Below are 24,378 nucleotides of genomic sequence, written 5' to 3'. Positions count from 1 at the left end.
AGCCCGGCGTGCGGTAGCAATAACGAAACTTACCCGACGCCGTGCGCATTGCACGAAGAAGCGATGAAACTCAGGAACTCATCTTCCTTGAGGTTGCAACACCTCGGTCCTTGTGAAAGTAGACCGTGGATTCTGTCAACTTTGGAAGATGTTGTCTCATCCTTTGGTCAACGTGTCGCACTCAATTGCGAGGCAAAGGGCTTCCCTGTGCCGGATATCTTTTGGGAATTTCATTCGGCTGATGGGAGAAGAGTGATAAAATTGCCAGGTAAAATGATACAATATTAATAGTATTGAAGTAAAATATTTTGCAAAATATTTTTTGCGCTGCGTGGATTAAAATATACAAATTAATCAAATTGTTCTACATATAATTGATAGAATGTCGGAAGAACAAGATTAAAATACATCTGGCAATAGCATTTAATAGTATTTAAGTTTGTCTTAAAACTTACGCGTTATGTATTGCTGAATAATTATACAAATATGACATGTTACAGAATTTAGTAATTTGTTTTATTCATAGGAGAGGAGCATGAGGCGACAGTACATACGAGCGAGGGCCCAGAGCCCCTTATGCGAACATCTTGGATGCAATTGGCTCGGCTGGATGAAAAACACATTGGGATGTATCATTGTATTGCTAACAATTCCGTAGGAGAAGCAAGCGTGTCTTCGTTCGTGTCCATGCAGTGAGATTGTACTTTTATTTTGTAAGACTATCTTTCTGTGTGTACGAATACAACGAAAAAGAAAACGACCAAACTAATACATTTGAAAGGTTTATTATTATTATTTTTTTTAACAAACAGACGCATGAAGAATTCTTCGCACTAATGCCACTATTCTGAGAGATCAAGTAGACTTCATAAAAATGTATAAACGGCAGTTAACTTTTAGAAATCTGCTTGCGATAAGTTAGATACAAGTAAAACTTATTTTGTATACTTATCTATACTTGAAGCTTCTTCGATGTTTTTGCTATATTAAATTTCGATGCTATATTAACTTCTTTCTGAGTCTGCCTGCAACGCGAAGTCCTCGTCCTTCGTCCTCATTTGTTACCAATCGTTTTGTGGCGGTGGCGGAGGGCTAAAATATATAATTACAGTTATAAATATAATTTTATTAATAAAACATAATTTTATAACACACTTTTAATATATTGTAATTATCTAAATACAAGATAAAAAAAAGATATTAATATCAATTTACTCTGGCATCTGCCACGTTCTATCGTCATCCGAGTTGAGACTTGCACTAAAGAAAGATATATTTTTATTTTTATAGTTTGTTTTAAATCCTGTAATTTAGTAATTAATTAAAAAAAAATACTAACGCTCTTGTTGACAGTAGGGTAGCATCTTCTACGAATCGAGACGGTTTCCTGTATACTAGTGACAAAATATGAGCCGTTGGTGTGCCGACTATCATGACGATTACGCATATGAACGTAGCAAACCAGAAACCGTTCTAAAAACACAGACGTGTAAGAAATTTTATGACAAATGCGAGATTATTTACTGCATTAATTATTCATGCCATTGAATATTTGTTTTTTCTTTCGTTCTTTTATTTATATATATACTTAAATTATTTAATATTTAATTTATACATAATAATTAAAAGGATCTCGCTCGTGTGTCTCAAACAATAAAAAAACAAGGAAATAGTAGATGTCAAAAATGTGAAAGTTTATTTCAATCAATTCAATTTGATTGATTAAAATAAACTTTTAAATTTGACATCTACTATTTGCTCGGTTATTGGCCTTTTTTTCCATTGCTTAATTTATACATATTTAATTACACATACAAAAGGGCTTAAAATGTGAGCACATAGTAAATATCTCAGTCCTTCTAAAATGTCCCACAAGGGTCGACACTTTGATACTTCCGTGGTTATCTCAGAGAATACGTGAGTCCGCCATTGATCTAGGTAATTCGATAGTCGGTCCATGTATAATTTTGTTTTCTGCAAACAATTATTAAACGATGAATTTCAATAGTCTGTGATGTTTTTTGTTTCTGAATTTCTTTTAATCTGCAAAGAAGAAATTTTCAACACCATTATTCACCAATTGAGCAATCTTCTCTCCCTGATTATCTATATAATATTGTATTGTCCTCAGATGTGAAATCGATTGATTGACTTGACGCCAAAGAGGTTGCACTTGCAACTCAAGAACAGCAAGGCGATAGACCAGATCGTCTTGTAATTTCATTAGCGGTTTCACTCGGCGCAATGTTAGATCCCGCATTGTTGTCCCGATGCTTTGCAGTTCCTTGGCAGTACTTCGATCCTGGAGCTGACGGGATACATTGTCCAGTTGGTCAGACAATGTACTTATATCTTTACTCAGAATCGGTCCTTGAATCTACGAGAGGATATAAAATAGCAGTTGAAATTATCGGGAAATAAAAGAGTCGATTTCCCGCAAAATATATTCTTCTCTGCCAAATTTTGCAACTAAAAGTATCATCAAAATAAAACAATAGGAAAGCTATGTTAATTATGTGAATAATTTGCACATACAAAAGATTATAAGATATTAAAATAAATGTACATGTGTGCGTTATGCACTTGATGAATTAGCGTAGTTATGCGTAGCTAAATAGACTTTAATTAGTAGTGCCTTTAAACCACTATAATCACGGAAATAACTCGCTGTGAAATCCGTGTCGTTTATCATAGTAGCCGTCTAGCATCACGTAGTGATGCAGCTGCGCAATTTGTTACTTTCCTTCAATGCTAGTGGATTTTTCCGTCAAAAAAATTCTTCAAAGCTTGAGTAATTTGGAGCTTTAATCAAGTTATTAAAATCTAGTAAAAACTTTTGCTTTTATCTTAAAATACAAAGGCTTTGTTGTTCACTTGGAAGAACATAAGAATAAAAAGTTGAAGTATATCTAACGTAACAAATAAACGTTTATAAATGAATAGGTACCATAATTCTATGCGCGGTGAGGTTCAAACCACAAGCATATAAGAGATCCTGAAGACGTTGTCGTAAATTCGGCGTTAATATTTGTAGGCCCTTCAAATCGACTTTAACATTTGAGATTGCTCTAGACAGGCCTGGCCATGCCCAATGCGCAGTCAAATGTTCCAGTTTCATCACGTTTTCCAGACCAAAGGCGGGATAAGCTGCCTCGTTGTTTCGACATTTTCTGCAAATAAATATTGCAGTTGAAAGCCGTAACACACATTGCAACCATTCGCTATGTCTGTATGTTACAGCCTGAGGGATATATATGATAAAAAATATATAAATAAAAATATATAATTTATATTCAAACTGCAATCTATACTCAACGGTGCCATGTTTTCATTAAAATTTGTGGAATATTATATTTCAAACAATAAAAAAGTTCATTTTATTGAAAATATAATTGCGATAGAAATTAAAAAAATATATGTATTTTTTAATCAATAACTCTTTTAATAGTATCCAGTTCGTAGTTTTCAATACAACCTATGGTTTGAGGTTGAATATTATAAAGCTCTATTTATTTAGCTTGATTAAGATAATGGAATTTACTCAAAGAGCTCCTTGAGAGGAATTGTGAGTCTTCTTCCTAAAAACATTCGAGTTTCCAGCACAACTTCTATAGTACGATAGTCAGGATCGTACAGCGGTCGACATATCAACATTTCTGTATGGCTGGCGATGCCCAAAGCGACCATGAACACTGCCCATAGTGTAATCGAGACAAAACAGCTCGTGGCCACACCACTGAAATCCGATCGACACACTCAATCTGGCGATCCGTTTTATTAGATCTATAAGATCTATTACCTCCGATCAAGTTCTCTGTTGTCAGAGCTCACTAAATGATAATTTATTATAATATAAATATTTATATTTACGTTGCAATATTGTCTTCTGTATGATAAATACCTGCTGCCATGTGATAAGACATCTAGTAATAAATTATGTTATCTTATATCTATATATAGTAGTTCGTCTTTTTTAACAAGATTAGAAAAGTAATAAATAATAGCACAGTATTATTAAGTATCAATAACACAATATTTTCATAAATCTCGACAAAGGTTGGTCGAAAAAATATGTATCTTATAGAAATGATTATTTAAGATATATATATATATAATACGCAACTTGCGAACTTATTTTATCATATCATTTTGCATACTATAATATTATTGAAAATGTTATTGTTAGTATAATATACAGGAGTAAAGTGCATAAGTGAAGTAGTATGTGTATATTACAATATACCTCTCTATACGCTATGTTGATGTTACTCAATAATTTTACAGCTACTAATATTTCTTTCACAATTACAATAAATAAAATAATTATTATACAAATCTTCGTGTTATGCAATTACGACGATTATAGCATAAGGTATAAAAAATAGCAAACCTCTAATATGACACTCTGCAATAATAACAAGGATGCTACTGAAAGTATAACAGAATTTTCTGCTTCTACTATGATTTATACGAATTTCATAATACTTGCCACAAAAGAGTTGGACGCACTTTATTTTCGGATGATCCGCAGCGACAACATAAAGCTCCAATCAGTAATGAAAAAACCGGTAAAATGCATAGAGCACTAGCTGCACATGTCACAAATAAATAAAACATTATATTATATTCCATCAGCTACGTGCCCTGAGTCTTAAAAAATATATTCTGTTATATTGATGTTATTTCACTGTTTCTTTTTGTACTTAATTTGTCGTATGTAAATCATTACTTTTATTTTTTATGCACATTTTATTATATAAATGGCGGGGAAGGGGGGATTCGAATAAATAGTCCTATATAACTTCTATTTAAAACGTGAAACGATAAAATACAAACGTATTTTATTTCGTCAAAATTTTCACGTAGAAAAGTGTATATAACTTTAATGTTATTGAGTTATCTTCTTAAATCCGTTACTAGCTTGGAAATGCTTCATACGATTTCCGTGATCATTTTCAAAATACCAACGCGGTAAATAACGGGAAAATGTGCAATGTAATCTTGAAAAATTTTACGTGCCTATTCCGACGATCCATCTGATATGCTCAAAAGCAATAACATGAGGTACAACGTAATCCGTGATGTTTCTCGCAGAATCCAGCTGCTTTGAAAGTTCGAAATTGTTCGTTTCCGCAGTGCGCGTTTGATCGACAATCCTGGCACGTGCTGCATCGATCTCGCGTCGAATCTCTATGGAAATATAGAGAATCTTTTTACTTATTACTTCATAATTTTTGCTATTCTTTATATTATATCATGAATGTCTTCGCAAAGAAAAGATATATATCCCAATACGTTGAATTTTGATGATATACCTAATCTTTAATATTAAAGCCATTAATTCCATTAATTTTATCTCTAATGTAAAGTTATATAAACTTTTTGATATCTGTGAAAGTTACAATTAACATAATTACTGCGTCAAATATAATAACGAGAGTCTCCAGATAATTCGGTAATACTTCTCATAATATTATATTTTACTGTTCCGCGAGGATAATTAAGTTTCTCAAGTAGTAATTTTCACATCATCTGATAATATTATTAAGACAATAGAAGACAGATAGTGAATAACTCAATTGCAATATCTTACTCTTCTTAAAAAGAAGTACAAGTTATACTACTTACAGTCAATTCTACACGACAGAATTTTACATCAAAATCATTTGATCGTTTATCTTATATACTAACACATATATAGAATACATTATTCTAACGGCAAACTTTCTTCGTAATAATCCGGAGTCTTCATCGAGCGAATGTACAGAAACTGCTTGGTAACAACCTGCGATCGACAGACGTTGAGCTTGTTCGACTTTATCGTCACAGCAATGGGACGAACCTTTACAAATTTTTTTTGCGACTTTTCTTTTCACGTAGTAATATTAATGCGATATGGATTTTGCATTAGATGCCGACCGTCACCTCTCTATCGGATCTGTCTGCCGATGGATGGCGACGGGCGACAAGCATTATTGGTCGATGGCGAGTTGAGGGAAGTCGACAGGAGTACAAGTCCACGTCGATTCGGTTCATCAGCATTCCAGCGTTGTAGCATCCATCATCCCAGGTTCCTTCGGGAATCTTCTCAATTTTCTTTATTAATAATTTCCTTTAAAGCATTCTTATGCTTTATTAATCGAAAAAGCAATGTCCATCCTTCAACAACACGGACTTCTTACAGCATGCTTAATGTCACCTCTATTATTTGCGAATATTTCAAAATATAAAGCTGGCAAATATACGTGTTTATCCAATATATGCAATTAACGTATTTTATTCATCGCAGGTATTTAATAAAGAAATAATAAATTGTGACAGACAATTTGTAATACTGTCATTCAAACCAGACTGCTGCGTGCCAGTAAAAACTAATTATAAATAAAGAAAAATAAAAAACAAAAAAGAATTTAGAGTTCGAGAAAAAAAGATAAATACATATATAATTTTGATTGCATGGAAATGCCTTTAAACTGATTTAATTTAACTTTTCAATTTCATTTTGCGCCTTTAGAATTTCATCTAAAAATGATATAGAGTATTTCGATTTTCAAATATCTAGTAAAAAAAGGTTTGATATTTATAGATATATATATAAGATTATACGTGCACAAACACTCACACACACACACACACACACACATATACATATATATGTATATATACACATTTATAATACGTATTACATTTTTATATATTATAAATTCTTTTTCAAATTTATCTTATTATACATTTGCAAAGCACACATGTCGGCTTCTAATAAAACAGCAAGTAGAATAGATCCGTGATATTGTCCGACGCGACAAGCCGTCAACGCGTGACTCTCTTAGCATCAATCACCGATCCCATCGCGAAAGTTTATACGGGTGTCTCGAGAAAGATATATAGCATGATCGCGGGGTTCACGAAGATGTTTGCTCGAAGCATTTACCGCATTTCGTTTGTCTATTAAGGATAAAGTCTCCTGACTCTCCCTTTTCCGCCGCACGGTCTCGTGCTCATCGCACTCCGGGGCAGAAACGCTGACGCGAAATTCCCCTCGGCCCGTGACGAAATATCGTTTATACAGTGAGGCGTGGAAAAAGAGCAGGAAGAGTGCGTAAAAACTGCTATTGAGAAACGTGACGTTCCGCGCTAAACGACTTCGTTTAAAGAGTAGGGAAGAATATAGAGGAAAGGGGAATCTTTTAAAAAGATGATTCATGCATGCGAATTTTATAAGCTTCTCTTTATCAGGCTAAAAATTTTGTAGGTATAATTCCAAATGCACGCGACACATAACATTTATAGGAAATAATCCATACATTTAAATATTGACCATATTATTGGTTGCTATATAGAGAAAAAAATTTTAATATTTTTTAAATTATTATAAATAGAATACCTTCAGGCAGTGACCAAAAATTTTATTTTATATTTTTATTATAGCTTTTGTGATTGTAAATTATTCTTGGAATAATCCTCCATTTGGAAATAATCCATTGCGACGAATATGTATTCGGGATATTTTACGCTGGAAATTCATGCGCGTTCTATCCGCAGAATTAATACATGCGTTACATATTTCTTGGAAGCTGTCAACATTTCGGAAGACTTAAGCTTTGAATCTGAAATAAGATATTTTTTATAAAGCTTGGCGAAAGCTGTACTATATACGTTCTTACGTGCTTTGAAGATGATTGAAAGATGATGAAGAATTAATGTCCGAGGGATTCTAGTCTTCGTAATGCGCAAACAAATTATACGTAAATATATAAATTTTGTTAATGTTAGTAAAACATAAACACACATGTTGCATTTGCATTAACTTTTTTTTTCGATTGCATCGATTCAGAGTATTTTAATTATCAGAACATCAAAATGCACTTTCCCAGAACTAACAAGTTTGTGTTTTCGCAACTTCGTTCGCGATAAAACGTGATCTGGCTCAGTCTGGTTTGTTTACTTTCCTTCAAACTTATAATATGCCTTAAATATATCACGGTTCCTAGCATGATGTATAGACAAGGATACATAGCATAGATAAAGGAGAATATCGAAGAAGAACACTCAGCGGAGATAACGTGGACGTTATGAATCTACAAAAAGATATTTTCTTCGGAACTTTGCTTTTTCATTGCATCTCTGCTTCTTCGATATTGACTTTATGTCGAAATATTGTTTGTGAAATATCGCGTAAAGTGGTTAAAAAAAAAAAAGATTTTGGAAGTTTGATATTGTCTGCTTCAAAGTAGCATTTCAGACATTTATAATCGGATCCTCCACACATACACACACACACACACACATAATATGAAAAATCTATTTTTAACATTCTGTTCTATCAAAGTCGGCTTTCCTCGCCGTTATTCCCTCTGCAAAAGTTTTCAAGTTATACGAAACGCACTGATATTAGTGTTTAAAGTACTCCGAGAGTTTGCTGCAAAATGTTGAAACAAGTATATGCATTTCTATACGTCTGTGCACCTGCACGATAGAAATAATTCTCGCGCCGCAACCTATCAGACTTATTTTCTTCGAAACTCCGTAAGACTTCATTCTTTAAGGCAGTCGAAATACGCAAGACGCATTTCGCGCAGAGACCAATCAGACCAAGATCTATCGACATTTGCTATGGTTTAATCGCGGCGAATGTTACTTCCATATTCCCGCGTTTCTTTTTTTTCGCTCTCTTCTTCTATTATTTGCAGCTGTAGATTGCGTTTCTTCTTGATTGCCACTCGAATTTGATGGGAACTGACACGTTTGTTCGTACAATACTGAGAAATTAATCAGAAGCTAACGGACATTTTAGTATTGTAATTATTATAAGTTTTCAAGTTTTAATTATTAAATTAAAATTCAAATTATTAAAAAATTATTATATTATATTATATATAATTATATTGTATTAGTTATTATATACATATAAAATTATCAAAATCCAGGCTTCTTACATTATTATTACGTAATTAAACGTAAATCATTATAAAAATAACATAAAATATTAAAATAAAATATTAATAAATCAAATTTATATCAAGGAAAAATTTTTACAATGTTAATTAAACAACATGTAAGTACAAAAAAGTACTAGAAACTTGGAATGTGTATCCAGTATATCTTCGCGTTTGTAAATTATGCGAGTTATGCCGTGAAATAATAATTGTTCGTGTCATTTGTTAGTTTGCCAGTGGAACGTTGTTAGCCATTTATCCAGCTTAATTCGCATCATCTCGCGTAACATCCACAGAAACCTGGCAGTGACGGTACTAATTTAGCTTTCTTCGAGAACGCGAGCTCTTCGGCGAAGTTTCTACGCTCAAGTGCCGTTGCGAACTCCGCGTGGCGTCGCGTGTGCCATAACGTCATATACATAATACATGGCATCAATGTCAGAAACTTTTCTGTCGCTATATAGCACATCACTTTCTTCCGTCTCCTACCTCCTTCCCGCATTCGACCTTTTCTTAGTCAAATAGCTGCATGCTCAACTAAATTTTGTAGAGTCCACATTCTCCGCGCGAATTCTCCGAACGCACGTTCGGCTCGGCTGCAATTGGTTTGTATCGAAAAAAGCTCCCTGTCGAAAATGCGGGTCTCGTGGCTTTTTTCCGATATAATATCAATTCGGGGAATGGAACCGTGAATATTCTACCTACGGTTGCGAGCATCCAGCGTGATCCGAGCGATGTGATGCGGTACGTGGAGGTATTCCCCGCGAACTTGACGTCCCGCTTCCGTCAAATTTTCCCGACTGGTACTCCGTAGACGCAGAAGACGATCGTCTCTTAGTAGCTGCGATAGAAAATATAGAGGGTATCTCAAAAGCAAAACGACTTTTAGTAACAGATCTAGTGGCAGCTTTGAAGTTCGTACATTTTAAGATAAAGATAAAGAAATTTTGTTAATATCTTTTGCTATAAACAATTTATCTCTTTTAATTAAAATTTTTCTATTTTGCTATTAAAATTTGACTTGTTTATTCTGAAACTACCAATATAAAGACAGACAAGAATGGAGTTACTCATACGGAGAGTAAAGAATGCATCGATATTAAATCGGCGGTGGAACGAATTGTCTGAAATAGTGAATTTAATATTTTTCACGAAGTAACGGACTTTTGTAAAACAATGCGAAGGCAGTGTGATTTTAAGAAACAAATAAAGTTGTGCATTTTTCACTAATAGGAATTTATCGAGGTAAATCTCTAACTTGGAAAAACTTCGGAACATTGAATGGATGATAAATCGAGATGGAGAAGCGGAAGTTGCGCGAGAAAAACATTTGCTATTATTGTGTAACGTAGTTGCATTCATTTAATAACAATGAGAAACATATGGGTGCACTTGAATCTGGAAGTGTATTACTTATTATATGTATTCGCATGTACGTACATGCAAAGAGGTATGTAAAGAGGTGTGTAAGGAGGCTTCGTGACTAACGAAAGATGAAGAGACCCTTGAAAAGTTTCCGCTGCGCAGTACTTTGATACAAGTTGTCGATTTAAGCAATCATTTTTAAATTTAATATTTTTCAAATGTCAAGTTTTTCAAATGTGTAACAAAATTAAATTGATAAGTGACACTAAAAATACTGTACTAAAATATAAACATTACTATTGCTATAAAACTCACACAATTACAGCGCATAATATATGTAATTAAATAATGAAAAATGTAAAGTAAGCAAAGGGAAAAATGAAACCTATTAGAATAGAAACACATGTAAAACATTTTAATTCAGTCACGCGTAAACGTCGAAAGAGAAGGAGAGAGAGAGAGAAAGAGAGTAGTTTTAATTAAAATTTTGAGAGATAATGCAAGATAAATATCGTTATAGCTCTTGAATTAAACGTTAACCACTGTAATTTTAATTGTTTATTAAATAAATGCATTTTATCCTTCAGTATTTATTTTACTATATTTTCATTGCTTCATATAAATAAAATGGAGAACCATAATGAAAATGTTGCCGCGAATCGAATCGTTTATCCCGGCCGTTTATCCCGACCGAGCGAACCCCGGAATGCGTTAGCCCGAACGAACGTCAATCGTAAAGTTTATTCACCCGTTCTATCCGTAGATCCAGGCGAATCCCCGAAGAGTCAATGACAGCACAAAGAGAACGATCTGGACCCGAGCATGCTCTCACCGCACCTTCCAAGTCCCGCCGTATCTCGTCCGTTTCCCTACTCAATTCCAATCCGAGTTCGTGAGCTCTCTCACCCTCCCTGAGCAAAGATTCGGTTCTGACGGATAACTCTTGCGTCGCTGAAACGTGCGATACGATATCATTAACGATGTGTAAAGCCTGTATTCACTTGTTCTTACCTTCGTTTGCCTAACACCTTTACCAGAAACTAGTGCAGAAATCATCTAAGTTTACAGAAAATCGAACTCTGCATCTGGATAATATCTGGCTCAATTTATTACAGAATTGAGTGCCACTAGCATCGACACTTAATGAACGCGGAATATTTATTTAGGGATAAACTTTGGATGTCATCGTGTGAAAGATACAAACCTACTATACCGCTGATGTAAAGTCTTCGTTCTAATTAAATAACTATCTACATTTATCTTCGTCCGCGTCTGATAATAACTCACATCGATGGACTTAATAATCTTGGAACGAACTTTCAACATACTGGATGCTCGAGTAAGCTATCAAACTATTAGCCGCGACAACCGAAAGTAATAACGCACGGTATAATGAAGCCGAAGCAATTTATAAGACGCCGCTATATATTCGCTATTTACGTATTAGACTTTGTCTGCGCTGATGAGAAATATACGATAACGATATCACGTCTCCGAGCACTTGCCACAGTAACAGGTTTTCGTTACTTGAATTAATTCGCTATGAACGCACACCATCAAGAAAAGCGATCCTACAGTTTTGCCCCGTGGCTACATCTCCAGACGAAGTATACGGCGTGTGCTGCAAATTAATACATCATCGCAATACTGCGCAGAGAAAAGAAAGAGTTGAAGAAATCGTAATAATAAAAATAGTTATTATAGTTACACATATATACACATATATCATATATGTATCCATTATAACACGTAAAAGTATGTAGACGCTAACTAATAATACATTTGGAAATGTGAACATAATAATTATCATGCGACGGTTTGAATTGCAAAGTCTCTGAGAACTTCTTCTGTGCACACACAGTGGAAATTTTGTCTAATTAAAACTTTTTAGCTCGGATGGTGTGTGTGATTTTGCCTTTCTCATTTATGTTGGCTCAATATCGGCAGCCAACATAAATGAGTTATTTACTTCGACTTTTACTTTGTAGAGATTCATATACATATATATTTCCCGTTATCCCCAGCTATATTAAAGTCACATAACTTTTATTTTAATTGCTCGACAAGCTGTGCATAAAAATTTATTGATAGAAACAAATCTTCCGCAGAATAAAACATAATAAACGTGACTTTTATTAACATTTTCTTGTAAGCAAATGACGTATTACGAGTTTATTTCGGAACACCCGATACAGAGTACTAAGTATAGCGTGTAAGTATGATACACGTGTAGTGATTAGGCGAGGAGTTGCTCGAAAGGAGATGGCAAGAGTGAGAGGCCCGTAGTTGCGGTAGTGCCTCCTAATTTAGTTAGTACACTGTTAGTAACTTAGTACCGTGACTAAGTGACATTCCAGGTCGAGAAGGTCACTTAACGGCGGTGAGTACACTTGAAGACCGAATAACGTTACCAGAAACAACCTAAACCAGCGTGACGTCGGGTAAATTGGCAGTCCCAAAAGTAGCATGTTACATCTGTACGTTGCACAGGCATCTTAATTACATACGCTTGACTAACTAAACAGTATTAGATATTCAATAGCGTTGATATTGAATATACGAACGTGGGGTACAAGCAAACTTAACGTAAGAAATTGCATTAAGTTCGAAGTAATTAAAATCGGCGTCTTCCATTTCTACAAAAGCTATCCATTTAGAGAGTTAATAAAATTTGAATAAACGCGACTCGATACGCGCGACTCTTATTCTATCGAAACGTGAAATCTTGAGTGATGAGTAAATGGCGCGACGAATGAATGTTCGTGTGATGCACTGCAGAATTCGATGAAACCACCGAAGTCGTTAGATTTATTGTGACCGCGATCCATTCGTGAGGCAATGAGTGAACGACGTGGTCGCTCTTCCACACGAAAGGTATAATTTGACGTATAAATTATTATACGTAGGACGCGAGTACGTTGTGTAGATATTGCAGTTATGAATATGCAAACATTTCGGCGTACAGCCACCTTGCCATTCCGACAAATATTGGTACAGAATATTCGGCAATATCCATATCGGATATAGCGGTCGGAATAAAGGGCAACTAATTTCTCGCGTTACAGGATGTAGTAATAAGTTAGAGAGCCTTTATCTACTTTAGACTATCAATATATGCAGCTGCAAAATGCGAAATCCCAGTCCCGTAATTTCTTGCGACTGACTTTCGTGGAACAGATTACGATGCAAAATGCATTATTCCTAGCGTTTAGAAATTATTACCATTAATTACAGAAATTACATCCAGAAATGAAAAATAGCCGGAAAAATTGCGCTTGACATACGATTTTGACATTGTATGAAACTTTGCTTCCTATTTTTTTTATTAAAAAAAATTTATTATATGTTTTTATTATAGCTTTTACCATTTCCCAGGTCAACAAGCGCATCCAGTGCCACGTCAAGTCCAGTCTCGGCCGAGAGCTCGGCCTGCACAGGTTTGCCCAATAATTCCTCGACATCTGTAAAACACGAGCGAAATATTAGTGCGTGAGTCTCTCTGTTTTTAGTTAACAGATATATTCCATTAATATACAAATATCACACATGCATATACAAAAGATAAACGATGTCACAAGCATAGACCACTTAATATTCTGTAGGTCACTTTCGGTAATATATTGGCTGGCGTTCTATCAAAAAGATTTCCGCCGATCACAGTTCCGAATGTCCGACAAAAGTGCGAAATCATTAGAATATTGAACGAGACCATAAAGAGCGGCGATGGGATGAACATTAAAAATGGGCTGTGATCGCCTCGGGCTAACGAACACGCGAAATTCATGTAGTATATAAACGCGAGCGACATTGTAAATCCCGTCACGTCGGTGCGTGGCGGTAATAATTTATCCGTCCTGTATCCGCGTCGGTTATCGCGATCTGATAGGAATTTTGGACCGGCGCAGGTGGTTTGATAATGCCGGTCTTTGACGGTAACACAAAATTTCTGATATGAATTGATAACAATTAAAATGTATTCCCATTTCTTGTACGAGAAATTTGCATAGGATTTTCTGGCTAAGATAGATGACAGAAGATCAATATTCGCCGATAAACGCCGATAAACGCCGTGCATGGGTTTATAGCGACCAATACTAAGGAATCTCGAGTTTAATTTGCGGTATCGATCATGGGGATGTATGTGCGATACGGCAGGCTCTTATGATATACGTTTTCAGTATATAGACTCCGAAAGAAACGACGTAGTCACGTTGTCGATAAACCGTATCGTTGTCGTTCCACTTGGCGCACGGTACGTGATCTGAAATCAAGACGGGTTTTGGCGGCGTGTACGCGCGTGTATGCTTTGTGCTGGCCAACGTGCATAATGCCCGTGGTTGTATTGCACTAACGAGCTCAATTTGCTCGGGGCTAGTTAACGTGCCAGTGGCGATGGATCCATTACGCGACGATTATAGACTGTCGATAGCTTTCATTAGACACCTATGCGTCTCTCCGGTCGCGAGAAACGTCATTAGACGACGGCACCGGACATCGGCACTTTGATAATTCATGCGTTCAGCGGCCCACATAACCGGAATTTGCTGAAGCGAATCGCATCGCAGAATCGCCGTGAAAGAAGTTTACATAAATATTTAAAAATGTTCCCAATTTGGAAGCAAGCTCAGTACGATGCGCTTAATGAGTTAATGGTCGGAATGTGTCTTCTTTTTCGTTCCATATCACGAGCTACAACAGAATATTATTTGATATATGATTCACCGTTTGGAAATAAAAGGTAGACCATCATCGCATTTATGCATTACAAAAATAAACGTGTGAAAGATTTATAGTCTTTCTGTCAGAAGTGGAAATTAAAGCACTTTGTTTTTCAAATAAAATGGAAATGGCGCAGTACCTAAAAAGTACGAAAGAGATGTTTGTGTCTAACACGGTGTTCTCTCTTTCGAATAAGATAGAATTATTCGAATTTATTCTAATTACCAAGATTAAATGCTTCCTTATCGCGTACACATGCTTTTTTCTCGCGCATTTCTTGCCGTGGACGCAAGCCAAATCAACTAAATCGTTATACCATTAACAGATGAATTTATCATGCAAATGAATCTATCATGAGCGCAAGCGAAATAAATGCAGAACATAAAATATTGCAAGCAGTCACATACCCTGCGAGAGAGAGAGAGAGAGAGGGAGAGAGAGAAAGCGGTTAAAAATATTCCAACCTGCCAGCAAATGCGTCAAACGTACATGATATACCGTAAATGTAAATGTATATATAATTCACAAGCGTTACACACCATTTAACTAAAAATATTTCTGGTTGCGGCATATGGCAAGAAATTACCCTGTGTCAGTGAATACCTTGATATTATGCATAAAATGAATAAAGATAATCAAACCGAACACACACACAAAAGCTTTTGAAAATATTGATATAATTTTATATTTGACTCCTTTGTTGGAGCTCATGAGCCACAAATATGAAAAATTCAATGATCTGATATTGCTCCTCATTACTCATGTATTATATTCTCATATTGCTGCATATTAACTCGTGTTTTGAAAATATTACACATTATTTAATTTTCTGTGCATTAGTTACTTAGTGATTTTTAATTTTAATAGTGATGTAAAAATTTAGCCTTAAAAATCTTATTAAAATTATAATAAACTTCATAATGTTTAAATATTGGATTTATATGCGCGTTACTTTTATACTGGAGGCTCAAGTTGCTTAAGCTCTAGCAGTTTACCGCACTGTTAAATTGTTAAGCTATGTTAAACAGTTTGAGTCTGACCACATTTGCGGCCAAGTTTAAACATGCGATAGAATCGATTAAATTCGGCAACGTGCAGACGATTGTAACGTTAAACGCGGGCCTACAAATTTAGTGATGAAATTAGCCAGTTTGCGGCTTTCGTTCAAGAATCAAGTGCGGAGAGTCGCTTACAACCGAGCGCTATGTTGCATCAAAGTAAGCGAGCAATCGAACCGCAAGCGGTTCTCCGCACTCGACTCTACTCCGGAAATTAGTTAATTGGCCGCGAGTAGTATTTTCTATTGCCATTAGCGGTAACGAAAAATTCTTTTCTCTCTTAATAGAACGAAAGGATTTTTTCTCAAGTAAAAGCAAAAAAAAAAAAACTAGTGCGAAAAATATGTTATATTAAAATGCGAAAATGTTTTACAAAGATATTATAAATTTTTATTTAGCTCGTCTTTTAAGCATTTCGTGTATTATAGCGCTTAATAAAGATCTCGCATTATGGTCTCTATATATAATTTTTACGTTTCTTTCTTATTTTTTGCTTGTTTGTGCCTGTTAGGTACTTCTCACACGTCGGTCATAACGAGCGAAGGTAGAAAGTCTGGAAAACCAGCACATTTAAGACAGAACGCAATTATAGTAACTGGGTTATGTTCGTGTACAACGCTAACAGAAAAGAGCATTCGGTAAGCATCTCAGGCATGTTCATAGTTACGGCTATGGTTAAAAGTATAGTTTTGCACATTGTCTTCGTTGAACGCGATAAACTGATGCGCTCTTTTTGCCCGAAGAAACTTTCCCGCGTCGAGTGTCTTAATACTGTTAAAAAGAAAATTTCACTCACTGTCCAGATCCGCGAGGATCGCTTCGCTGGCCACGTCTAAACTTCTCGTGAGGCACTTTCGCAGCTGTGATGTGGTATCCGCGTGATAGTCCTTCAAATCCTGCAACGCCGTCTCTACTGTTATAGGGAGTTTCGCGATCCCGACTGCAACTGCCTCGTTGCATATTATCATTGTCACCATGCAAGACCTGAAAGCCACGCACTAAAGATTATGAATAACGTAGCGAATGCTTTGCTTTAGGTAAAAGGTTTTCCAACGTCGTAAGACGACTAATTGCCTATTTAAACCTCCTCTCTCTTCTAACTAACTTCATTTGTTCTCGACTCATATCGCTCTAATGTTAATATAGTATTACAATTATTTAAATGCAAATGTATATCAAAAAATGATTAACATATTTGTGTACATATTTGATAGGTATTCTATATAAATGTCAATTTTCTATCTTTCTATTAAAAATTATTAAAAACAAAACAAAGTAACTGTAATTTATATCAAGTGCAAAGTAATAAAGAAATCTTCCGTATTAATTTTAAAATCTTTTTGTAATTGTGGGAATTTTATAGTCGCTAAGTTCGCGACGATTATGTACTCGCGAAGTGTAATCAAGAAGGACAGAAGTATCAAGGAACACGGGTAGGGTTGGAAGTGAAGGTAATAAGTTTTCGGAGCGTCGTCTCTAAGAACGGAGAATCGTCATAGATCCTACCCGAGTATAAAGACGAGAACGGCGAGGAGAAATGCGAGAACACCGGGATGCCGTGGAGGTTTGTAATCCTCTCTGATTGGACGACAGGCGAGCCAAAGTTCCGTGCCAGGTATTATGCAGGCCAGTACGCAGCACATGCCTACTAAGCCCAAGAAAGCTGCTTCCACGTGCATAGACTGTAAAAGTAAGAATAATACTTTTGAGGAACTCTAGCAGCAATATTCGCGCGACGGTTAAAATAGTTGCACGTCATAAGAAATTCTCTTCGAGAAGTACGAAACGCTCGGAAATATCGAAGGTTCCGTGGAACCTTCGCGAGGATCTAATGAAGACTTGCATTTTCTTTAATGATCCACTTCGTCGTTCGCCGGTTAAATATTTCTGAATTCTCAGCGTGATTTTGCCTTACCTCGGAGATCAATTTAGTAGTGCTTATGCGATTTTCCACGGCGTCCGCTAGTAAATCTGTAACGAGCGAGAAGAATTATAATCTTCTCTATGCATCGCTAATTGGAAGGAAAACGATAATAGTCTGATAGAGCCTGAAAACTCTATTAAGCTTTTAAATTACTTGCTAAACCTAGAACCCCTAGAACCATTAAACCATTGGATAAAATACGATAAAAATAAATTCGCACGTTGGTAACATGTTGTAATATTTGAGAAATAAATAAAAAGAATTTTGCTTCCTCTATACGATCGTATATGTGCCAATGATTATTATCGATCTGTTCTCATATAAATGTCACTCCATATACAAGTGAAAGATATCTTTTAATTGCGATTCGCAGCCATCTGTGAAAAATCAGTCATAGGAATAAAAACTATAAAAGTTCAAGGATTTAAACGAAGATACGTTTGACCGAACAGACGTTAAATGCATGAGTCATGATTCGTAGCGTACGCTTTACACATGCAAAATGTTGTACTTCTTTTTTTTTCTAGTTGAAACAGCTTGCGTATGAATTATTGATATAGCTAGACGCGTCGTAAAACGCTGATCATTTGATTCGAAAACGAATTTGTCGAGACGTACGTATTTTAAAATCTTATACGAGCTCGCTAAAAAGAGATTTCGCGAAAAAACATTTACGATCTCCATTAAACCGTACCAGCCGGTATGTCGTAAGGTTGCACGAAAGGCAAGAAGCCTCTGAGGAAATCGAAGGCGAACCATCCCTTATCAAGATGCAAACTCATCATCTTGTAACGCTCCTCCGTGGTGAATTTCGGGAACTTGAGTTTCGGTTTCTCGTCCCAGTCCTTGGGTAAGGTCAACGTCCTGGGATGCGACACGTTCGAGTTGTTCTTCGTACCGTCTACGAGCACGTCCGCCGTCATCGTGTCCGTCTCGCCCTCCCGTGCCTCGTTTCGGGAACGAAGAATGAGGAAGCTGTCGGTGGTCGAGCAATTGTTACTGCTCGGGGTCGAATCAGTTGAGACCGACTCTTGAAACGTGTACGCCTTCGAGATTGCGACGAGCAAAAGAAATACTGCAAGTTTTAGAGAAGCGGATCTTACACAATATCTTCGCCTTGCCGCTCGCGCGCAAATTGGAACAACGATAAAAATCCATTCGGCATTGACGATTTAAAAATTGTGGCAATTATTTTAACATGTAGAATCAGAACAAACGAATCTGTTATCTCTCCAAGCGTTTCCAGCACGAACTTGAGCGACTTTGCACGCTTTCTTATTTATTTTTAATATTATTCCACGATACTTGAAGTCGGATTGCATTGTTTCATGTTGCGTTTAAGTAGCGGTAAAACTGAAATTCCAACTAACGCTCTCCGGTATCATGCGCCGCTTTACATTCCGCTTAAATGAAGATAACGTTACGACAATGTTAAAAAGAGAATCTGTGCATTTAAAAAAAGTACAATACTTTTGTCTTTTAATAGTTTAACCGCGATGTTAGAACTGGCTACGTATAAGAAATTTTGTTTAACATTGTTGGCAAATTATCGCTGAAGGGATTTTCTCATTTTAATTTCACTTAAATTGTGACAAATTGCATTTCCTCATTGTGGCAATGGCCTTTAATATTCGGCGAATTCATTATGGTAGTGGCGTTCAAAATTAGATGGAAGACGTTTAAACATTACAACTGAAAATTACACAGCACAAGCGAGAGAGCTTTAAATCCTTATGAAACACTACAATCTCTGTCGACACAAGGCTCAAAATAGAATGTCGCTTCTTCTATTTACACTCCTTCACGTCAAACCTCTCTGAGAATGATAATTTCGAAGCGTTTCAACAAGAAGCGTCGTGACGCGGTATCTCTGCGAAAATTAGACCCGTATTTTGCACGACGGATGGAGAGACGGAAGCAAGATGTAAAAATGTTCATGCCTTGGATTACAGTCATTTTCCGCTGAGGCATCGCCATTTTCCGACGTTTTCCTCCATGCGATAATCGGCACTGACAACAGTCACGTCTTTATCGAATCGCAGTAGCAGGTAGACTGTCATTTCCAGCATTTGTAGAGGCTTCCGCGAAGCCTCGCAAGTGTATTGTGATGTTGTCGAACCCTACGGAGACAATAAGTTGGGGATTGACCGAGCAAGAAAAACGGTGTCACACAATACAGTATAAGATTAAGAAATTGTACAGAAACGCAACGATATATTTAATTTGGATTATGCCAAATTAAAAGAATAAAAACATGTTATAAAAACTTTACGATAACGCACTGTGTTTAACGTATTTGAAATAATATAAATTTTACAATATTCTTGGGAATAATTGCAAAATAAATAAATTAGTAAAGCAGAGTTGTTAAGTTGGCGGTAGTTTATAATATATCGTGCAAATTGCAGGAGCATTTATTCATCGAAAAATGTTTTGCAACATTTGAGTTTCCACTAAATTAGGTATATAATCGCTGACTCAGGCATCAACGTGGTCGCTTTCACATGCAATAAATAAACTCTAGGTAGTACTTTACAAATAAAAATTATTTTTTGCTTAGTTTTCAATATATAACATTGACTAATATAACCTTAATTTTCTCACTTAATGCCAACCTGCGTTATTTTATTTTGTATGGTATAAAGTTTATTGAGATGTTAATGTTCTGTTGGCCGTAGATTTATTTTTATGCGGTATAATTTTGGGGATATTAATGCACTACTGTCGGTTACAAATTTACTTCATTCCTGGTCAAAAACAGGTCCGGCTCGAAAACAGCCTGGGAAAATTGCAGTTCTGTCGAACGAAAAGTCAGTGAAATATATCGATAAAGTTTTTACTCCCGCAATTTGTTACAAAAGTTAGCTAATGAGAAAAATTAATGAGGTCACTATTTCAACTGAGAAATGTAGAATAATAAGGTGTCACAATATATTTTATATATGTATATCTCTCAAAAAGTTTTTAATTATACTTTTATTCTTATATATACATTTATAATTATGTCTATTAATTAAAAAGATGTAAGTTAAAAAATAAAATAAATAAATTCTCTGCGCAAGCTTTGCCGCAATTCATGATCTCGACGTCCTCACTCGCTACACACTTGTGAAAAGGTGAAGAGACAAATACTGGCTTCCAGTTTAAGCCCGACCATGTCGTCGATAATCCTTTGAAGAACGAGGATCAAGAGAATATATTGTGTTTTATTGTCCGTTTTTTTGTTACAAAATCGTCGAGCGAAAATGAAATTCTGAATTAAATGGAGGTAATAAACTTGAATTGAAATTTCTTATCAAGTACCAACTTATCGCAATTCATCGAATCTGTCTACTCAACTACTGACGGATATTATATCCGTGGAATATTTTCGCGGAATAACTTAGAAAGTATTCCGAGGGTATGTCGAAGAATGTACTAACGGCTGGAATTTTAACCGACGTCTGTCCACTTCGTACCTTATTAAATAGCGTCGTGAAATTCATATAGGAGACTTTATTGTATATATACGTACATATATATGTATTGCGAGAATTACTTAAAAATGAGTTTAAAAAATAAAAGAATAACTTTATTAGTCTTTCTATATTAAACGTACTTGCCTGAATCCCCTCTAAAAACTTTAGACATATTTTGACTACAATTTACCCACTTATTATAAAAGTTTATCAAACTTTGAACGCATACTTGCATACAGAACGGGTATGTACAAGACAAAGTAAGAAATGTTAATTCGACAGACAGTATTCTGATATTATAACGTGTAAAGTTTTATATACTCGCGAAATTCTCAGCTTCACGAACTTCGGGGCATTTGCAATTTTTCCCTCTCAACACAGCGTTGTGCGCAACCTAATTGCAAACTATATAATATATCGTAAGAATAAGATATCACAGTAACACGTTCTAGACACAATACATTTGTTAAATATTTTACGATTGAAATTAACGTGTTTAACGCGATGCTAATGCGCTTTAAAATATCACGCTATATGCATTGCGTACTTCTATTTAAAACTTTTTTCTTTCGCTACATCTAAATCACCGTGCAATTTGATACCTTTTCTTCGCCCGATAACTCCCGTTTCTACGCGGTTAGTCTTGTATGTACGAACGGTGAACCAAAGATTCGAACTACCTACTTACAGTTACTTCTAGTATATGTGGTACTAGAATTGGGTTGGCTTTTTGGTAGCAGCGGTGCCCAACTGCGGCTAAATCTTCGCACTGACAAAGTGCGAGATTACTTTCGCCGATGGTGAATGACTGGGCACTTGGCGCTAAACCTTTTCCATCAGTGAATGGGTTCTTTCACTCTTACGTGAAGGTGTATACTTTTGGCCCCTTAATTGGCTGTACCGCGTAATTCCCATCCCACTTCTCGATGCAATTCTCCCCCAAAACACTAATTGCATGATACGGCTGTGAGTAAATACTTACACTGTAGTGTACTATATCGTGACTGAATTCAATATAACCGGAGGAGATTTTGTGAACCTACTAAGTTAATAAAGATAACGAGATCTCTCTTGCGTATAGCTTTTATCTCTGAATATCTCAATGGAATGATTTTCAATTCTATATATAATTAACTGCACGCGCTCTCTGTAAATTTTTATTAATTATAACATTATACATATTAACGTAATATTGTGAAGTATATTAATGTAATGAATTTTAATATTTATATAAAATATAATAATAAAATATTACATATAATATTTTAAATACTTGCCTAAGCACGTTTTCGTTTTATGTTTGTATACGAATCGCACTTTGTAAACGTTGTTTTATTGTGACAACGGTTAATTTTCATCCTTTTTTATGATATATAGCAACTTTCACGTGAAACACAGCAAAGCGCGATATATTAAGAGAAATTTAAAACAGCGCGCTATTGCATGCAAAGTGGTCAGAAATATATCATAGCGTCTACTAAAAGAAGTAGTAGATAACCGGAGCGATTATTAATGAGTACTGCTGTATGTTATTGCGGTACGTAAATAATCTGCAACTTTTCGTAGAATTGGTATATCAAGTATCAGCTGTTACATGATTAACGACACTTTCACAAGTCGTTGCCTATAATCACATAATCTTTAACGAAAGTGCGATGAGAAATGCTGGCAACTTTCCGAGATACTCGAGGAAATGCGAAATGCGGATGTCAAAAGAAAATAGCGATAGCACGAGTTAATTAATTGATCGCGCTGCAGCTCCGATAGGGGCTGGGCGGTCTAAAGGTCTAAACTAAGCTCTCCCACCTAAATTATTATTGCAATTAAGAGTATAATTGCAATTTCAAACTTACGTTTGAGTAATGTCGAGTACACACAAATTAAAGCTTGCACCTCATTATTTTTCACAAAAGATGGATGAACACGTATGTGTGACGCGTAATTTGCCTTTAGCATTCTGTGTGTTTAAATAAATATATGAACTTTGCGCAACTATATTCGAAACAATGAGCAATTCGTTGTCCGTGCGAAACGTAGCGAAAGAGAATTGACCGGTCGCGAAAACAGACTACTCGCTACGTCCTTATTTAACAATTCTTGTGTATGCATCCTATTATTTTACATTACCTAATTAAATATTCAAGTTTCATTTGCGCTAGCGTTAAATCACTCGACGTAGAATTTTGTAACCGTATAAAACGCGCATTAAAATATGCACTGGAATTTGAAAAAAAATGTCATACTTTTAAATACGCGTTCGTTGGGAAAAAGCACTAGGAGAAATTATATTATTTCAATCATGGAGATGCGTATGCATATTTTTATAAGTCACATAGTTCATCAAGATAAATAAAGCGCGCCATAAAGTGCTACTTCATTAGGTGGGCTCATTAACGGGCTCTGTATACACAGGTCGTCATAAGACGCACACCGAGAACGTGTCATATTTTCTCTCTATATACGACTGTCGTTTGTAACGACTTTTGTCCTTAGGCAAGGAAATTTTCAACGAGACCGTTTTCCGGCAGGAATATTCACAATTTCAAGCTGAGCTTCGCTACTCTCGCGTCATCACTGTCGCGACGCGTTGCCGAAAGTGTGTCGCGATCTTCGACGCGTGCGATTCTCGATCAACCGAGAACGGGCGATATGTCGGGGGTGTTCGCGAGCGCGTGGGTGGATAGATTTTGGCACGACGAGAGGGTGTCAGTGCAGTTAGGAGATCAGGAGACCAGGGTTGCATCCACATTCACTCTCCCTCCCTCCCTCCCTCTCTCTCTCTCTCTCTCTCTCCCCGGCTCTATCTCTCTCTCGTTCTCTCTCCCTTCTCTACCCACCCTTTCCTGTCTCGTACTCTCTTTCTCTCTCACCCAGCGCGACTACTGTCGGGAGCACCCAGGCGGGCAGTCAGTGCGTCG

The 24,378-nt window shown here is 36.0% G+C and overlaps 2 protein-coding genes across 3 annotated transcripts in view; one reads left to right on the top strand and one right to left on the bottom strand.

The window, feature by feature from the left end:
* Positions 1 to 860, top strand: part of LOC112465253 — an 8,261-nt gene extending 7,401 nt beyond the window's left edge. The window contains exons 8-10 of the mRNA XM_025032731.1: positions 3 to 268; positions 527 to 692; positions 813 to 860. Coding sequence (XP_024888499.1) covers positions 3 to 268; positions 527 to 692; positions 813 to 837 — 457 coding nt within the window. The 3' untranslated portion in view covers positions 838 to 860. The remainder of the gene's footprint in view (positions 1 to 2; positions 269 to 526; positions 693 to 812) is intronic.
* LOC112465322 (prominin-1-A) lies at positions 770 to 20,033 on the bottom strand. Of its 2 annotated transcripts, XM_025032835.1 has the most exons (17): positions 19,943 to 20,033; positions 18,697 to 19,077; positions 17,994 to 18,049; positions 17,585 to 17,760; positions 16,875 to 17,062; positions 13,667 to 13,762; positions 11,050 to 11,252; positions 9,642 to 9,777; positions 5,020 to 5,190; positions 4,490 to 4,589; positions 3,542 to 3,736; positions 2,948 to 3,170; positions 2,078 to 2,377; positions 1,816 to 1,974; positions 1,340 to 1,473; positions 1,216 to 1,260; positions 770 to 1,092 (listed from the first exon to the last, which is right to left on the bottom strand). In XM_025032835.1, the coding sequence occupies exons 1-17, from the start codon at positions 19,977 to 19,979 to the stop codon at positions 1,062 to 1,064; spliced, it is 2,631 nt and encodes an 876-aa protein (XP_024888603.1). In that variant the 5' UTR covers positions 19,980 to 20,033; the 3' UTR covers positions 770 to 1,061. The 2 variants fall into 2 exon arrangements, with proteins under 2 accessions (XP_024888603.1, XP_024888610.1); XM_025032842.1 differs by lacking the exon at positions 1,216 to 1,260.
* Positions 20,034 to 24,378: the final 4,345 nt, after the last annotated feature.

The sequence above is a fragment of the Temnothorax curvispinosus genome, unplaced genomic scaffold (genome assembly GCF_003070985.1).
Source record: "Temnothorax curvispinosus isolate PA1 unplaced genomic scaffold, ASM307098v1 QBEX01001498.1, whole genome shotgun sequence".
NCBI classification, from domain to species: domain Eukaryota; kingdom Metazoa; phylum Arthropoda; class Insecta; order Hymenoptera; family Formicidae; genus Temnothorax; species Temnothorax curvispinosus.
This window is presented reverse-complemented; position numbering and strand designations above follow the sequence as displayed.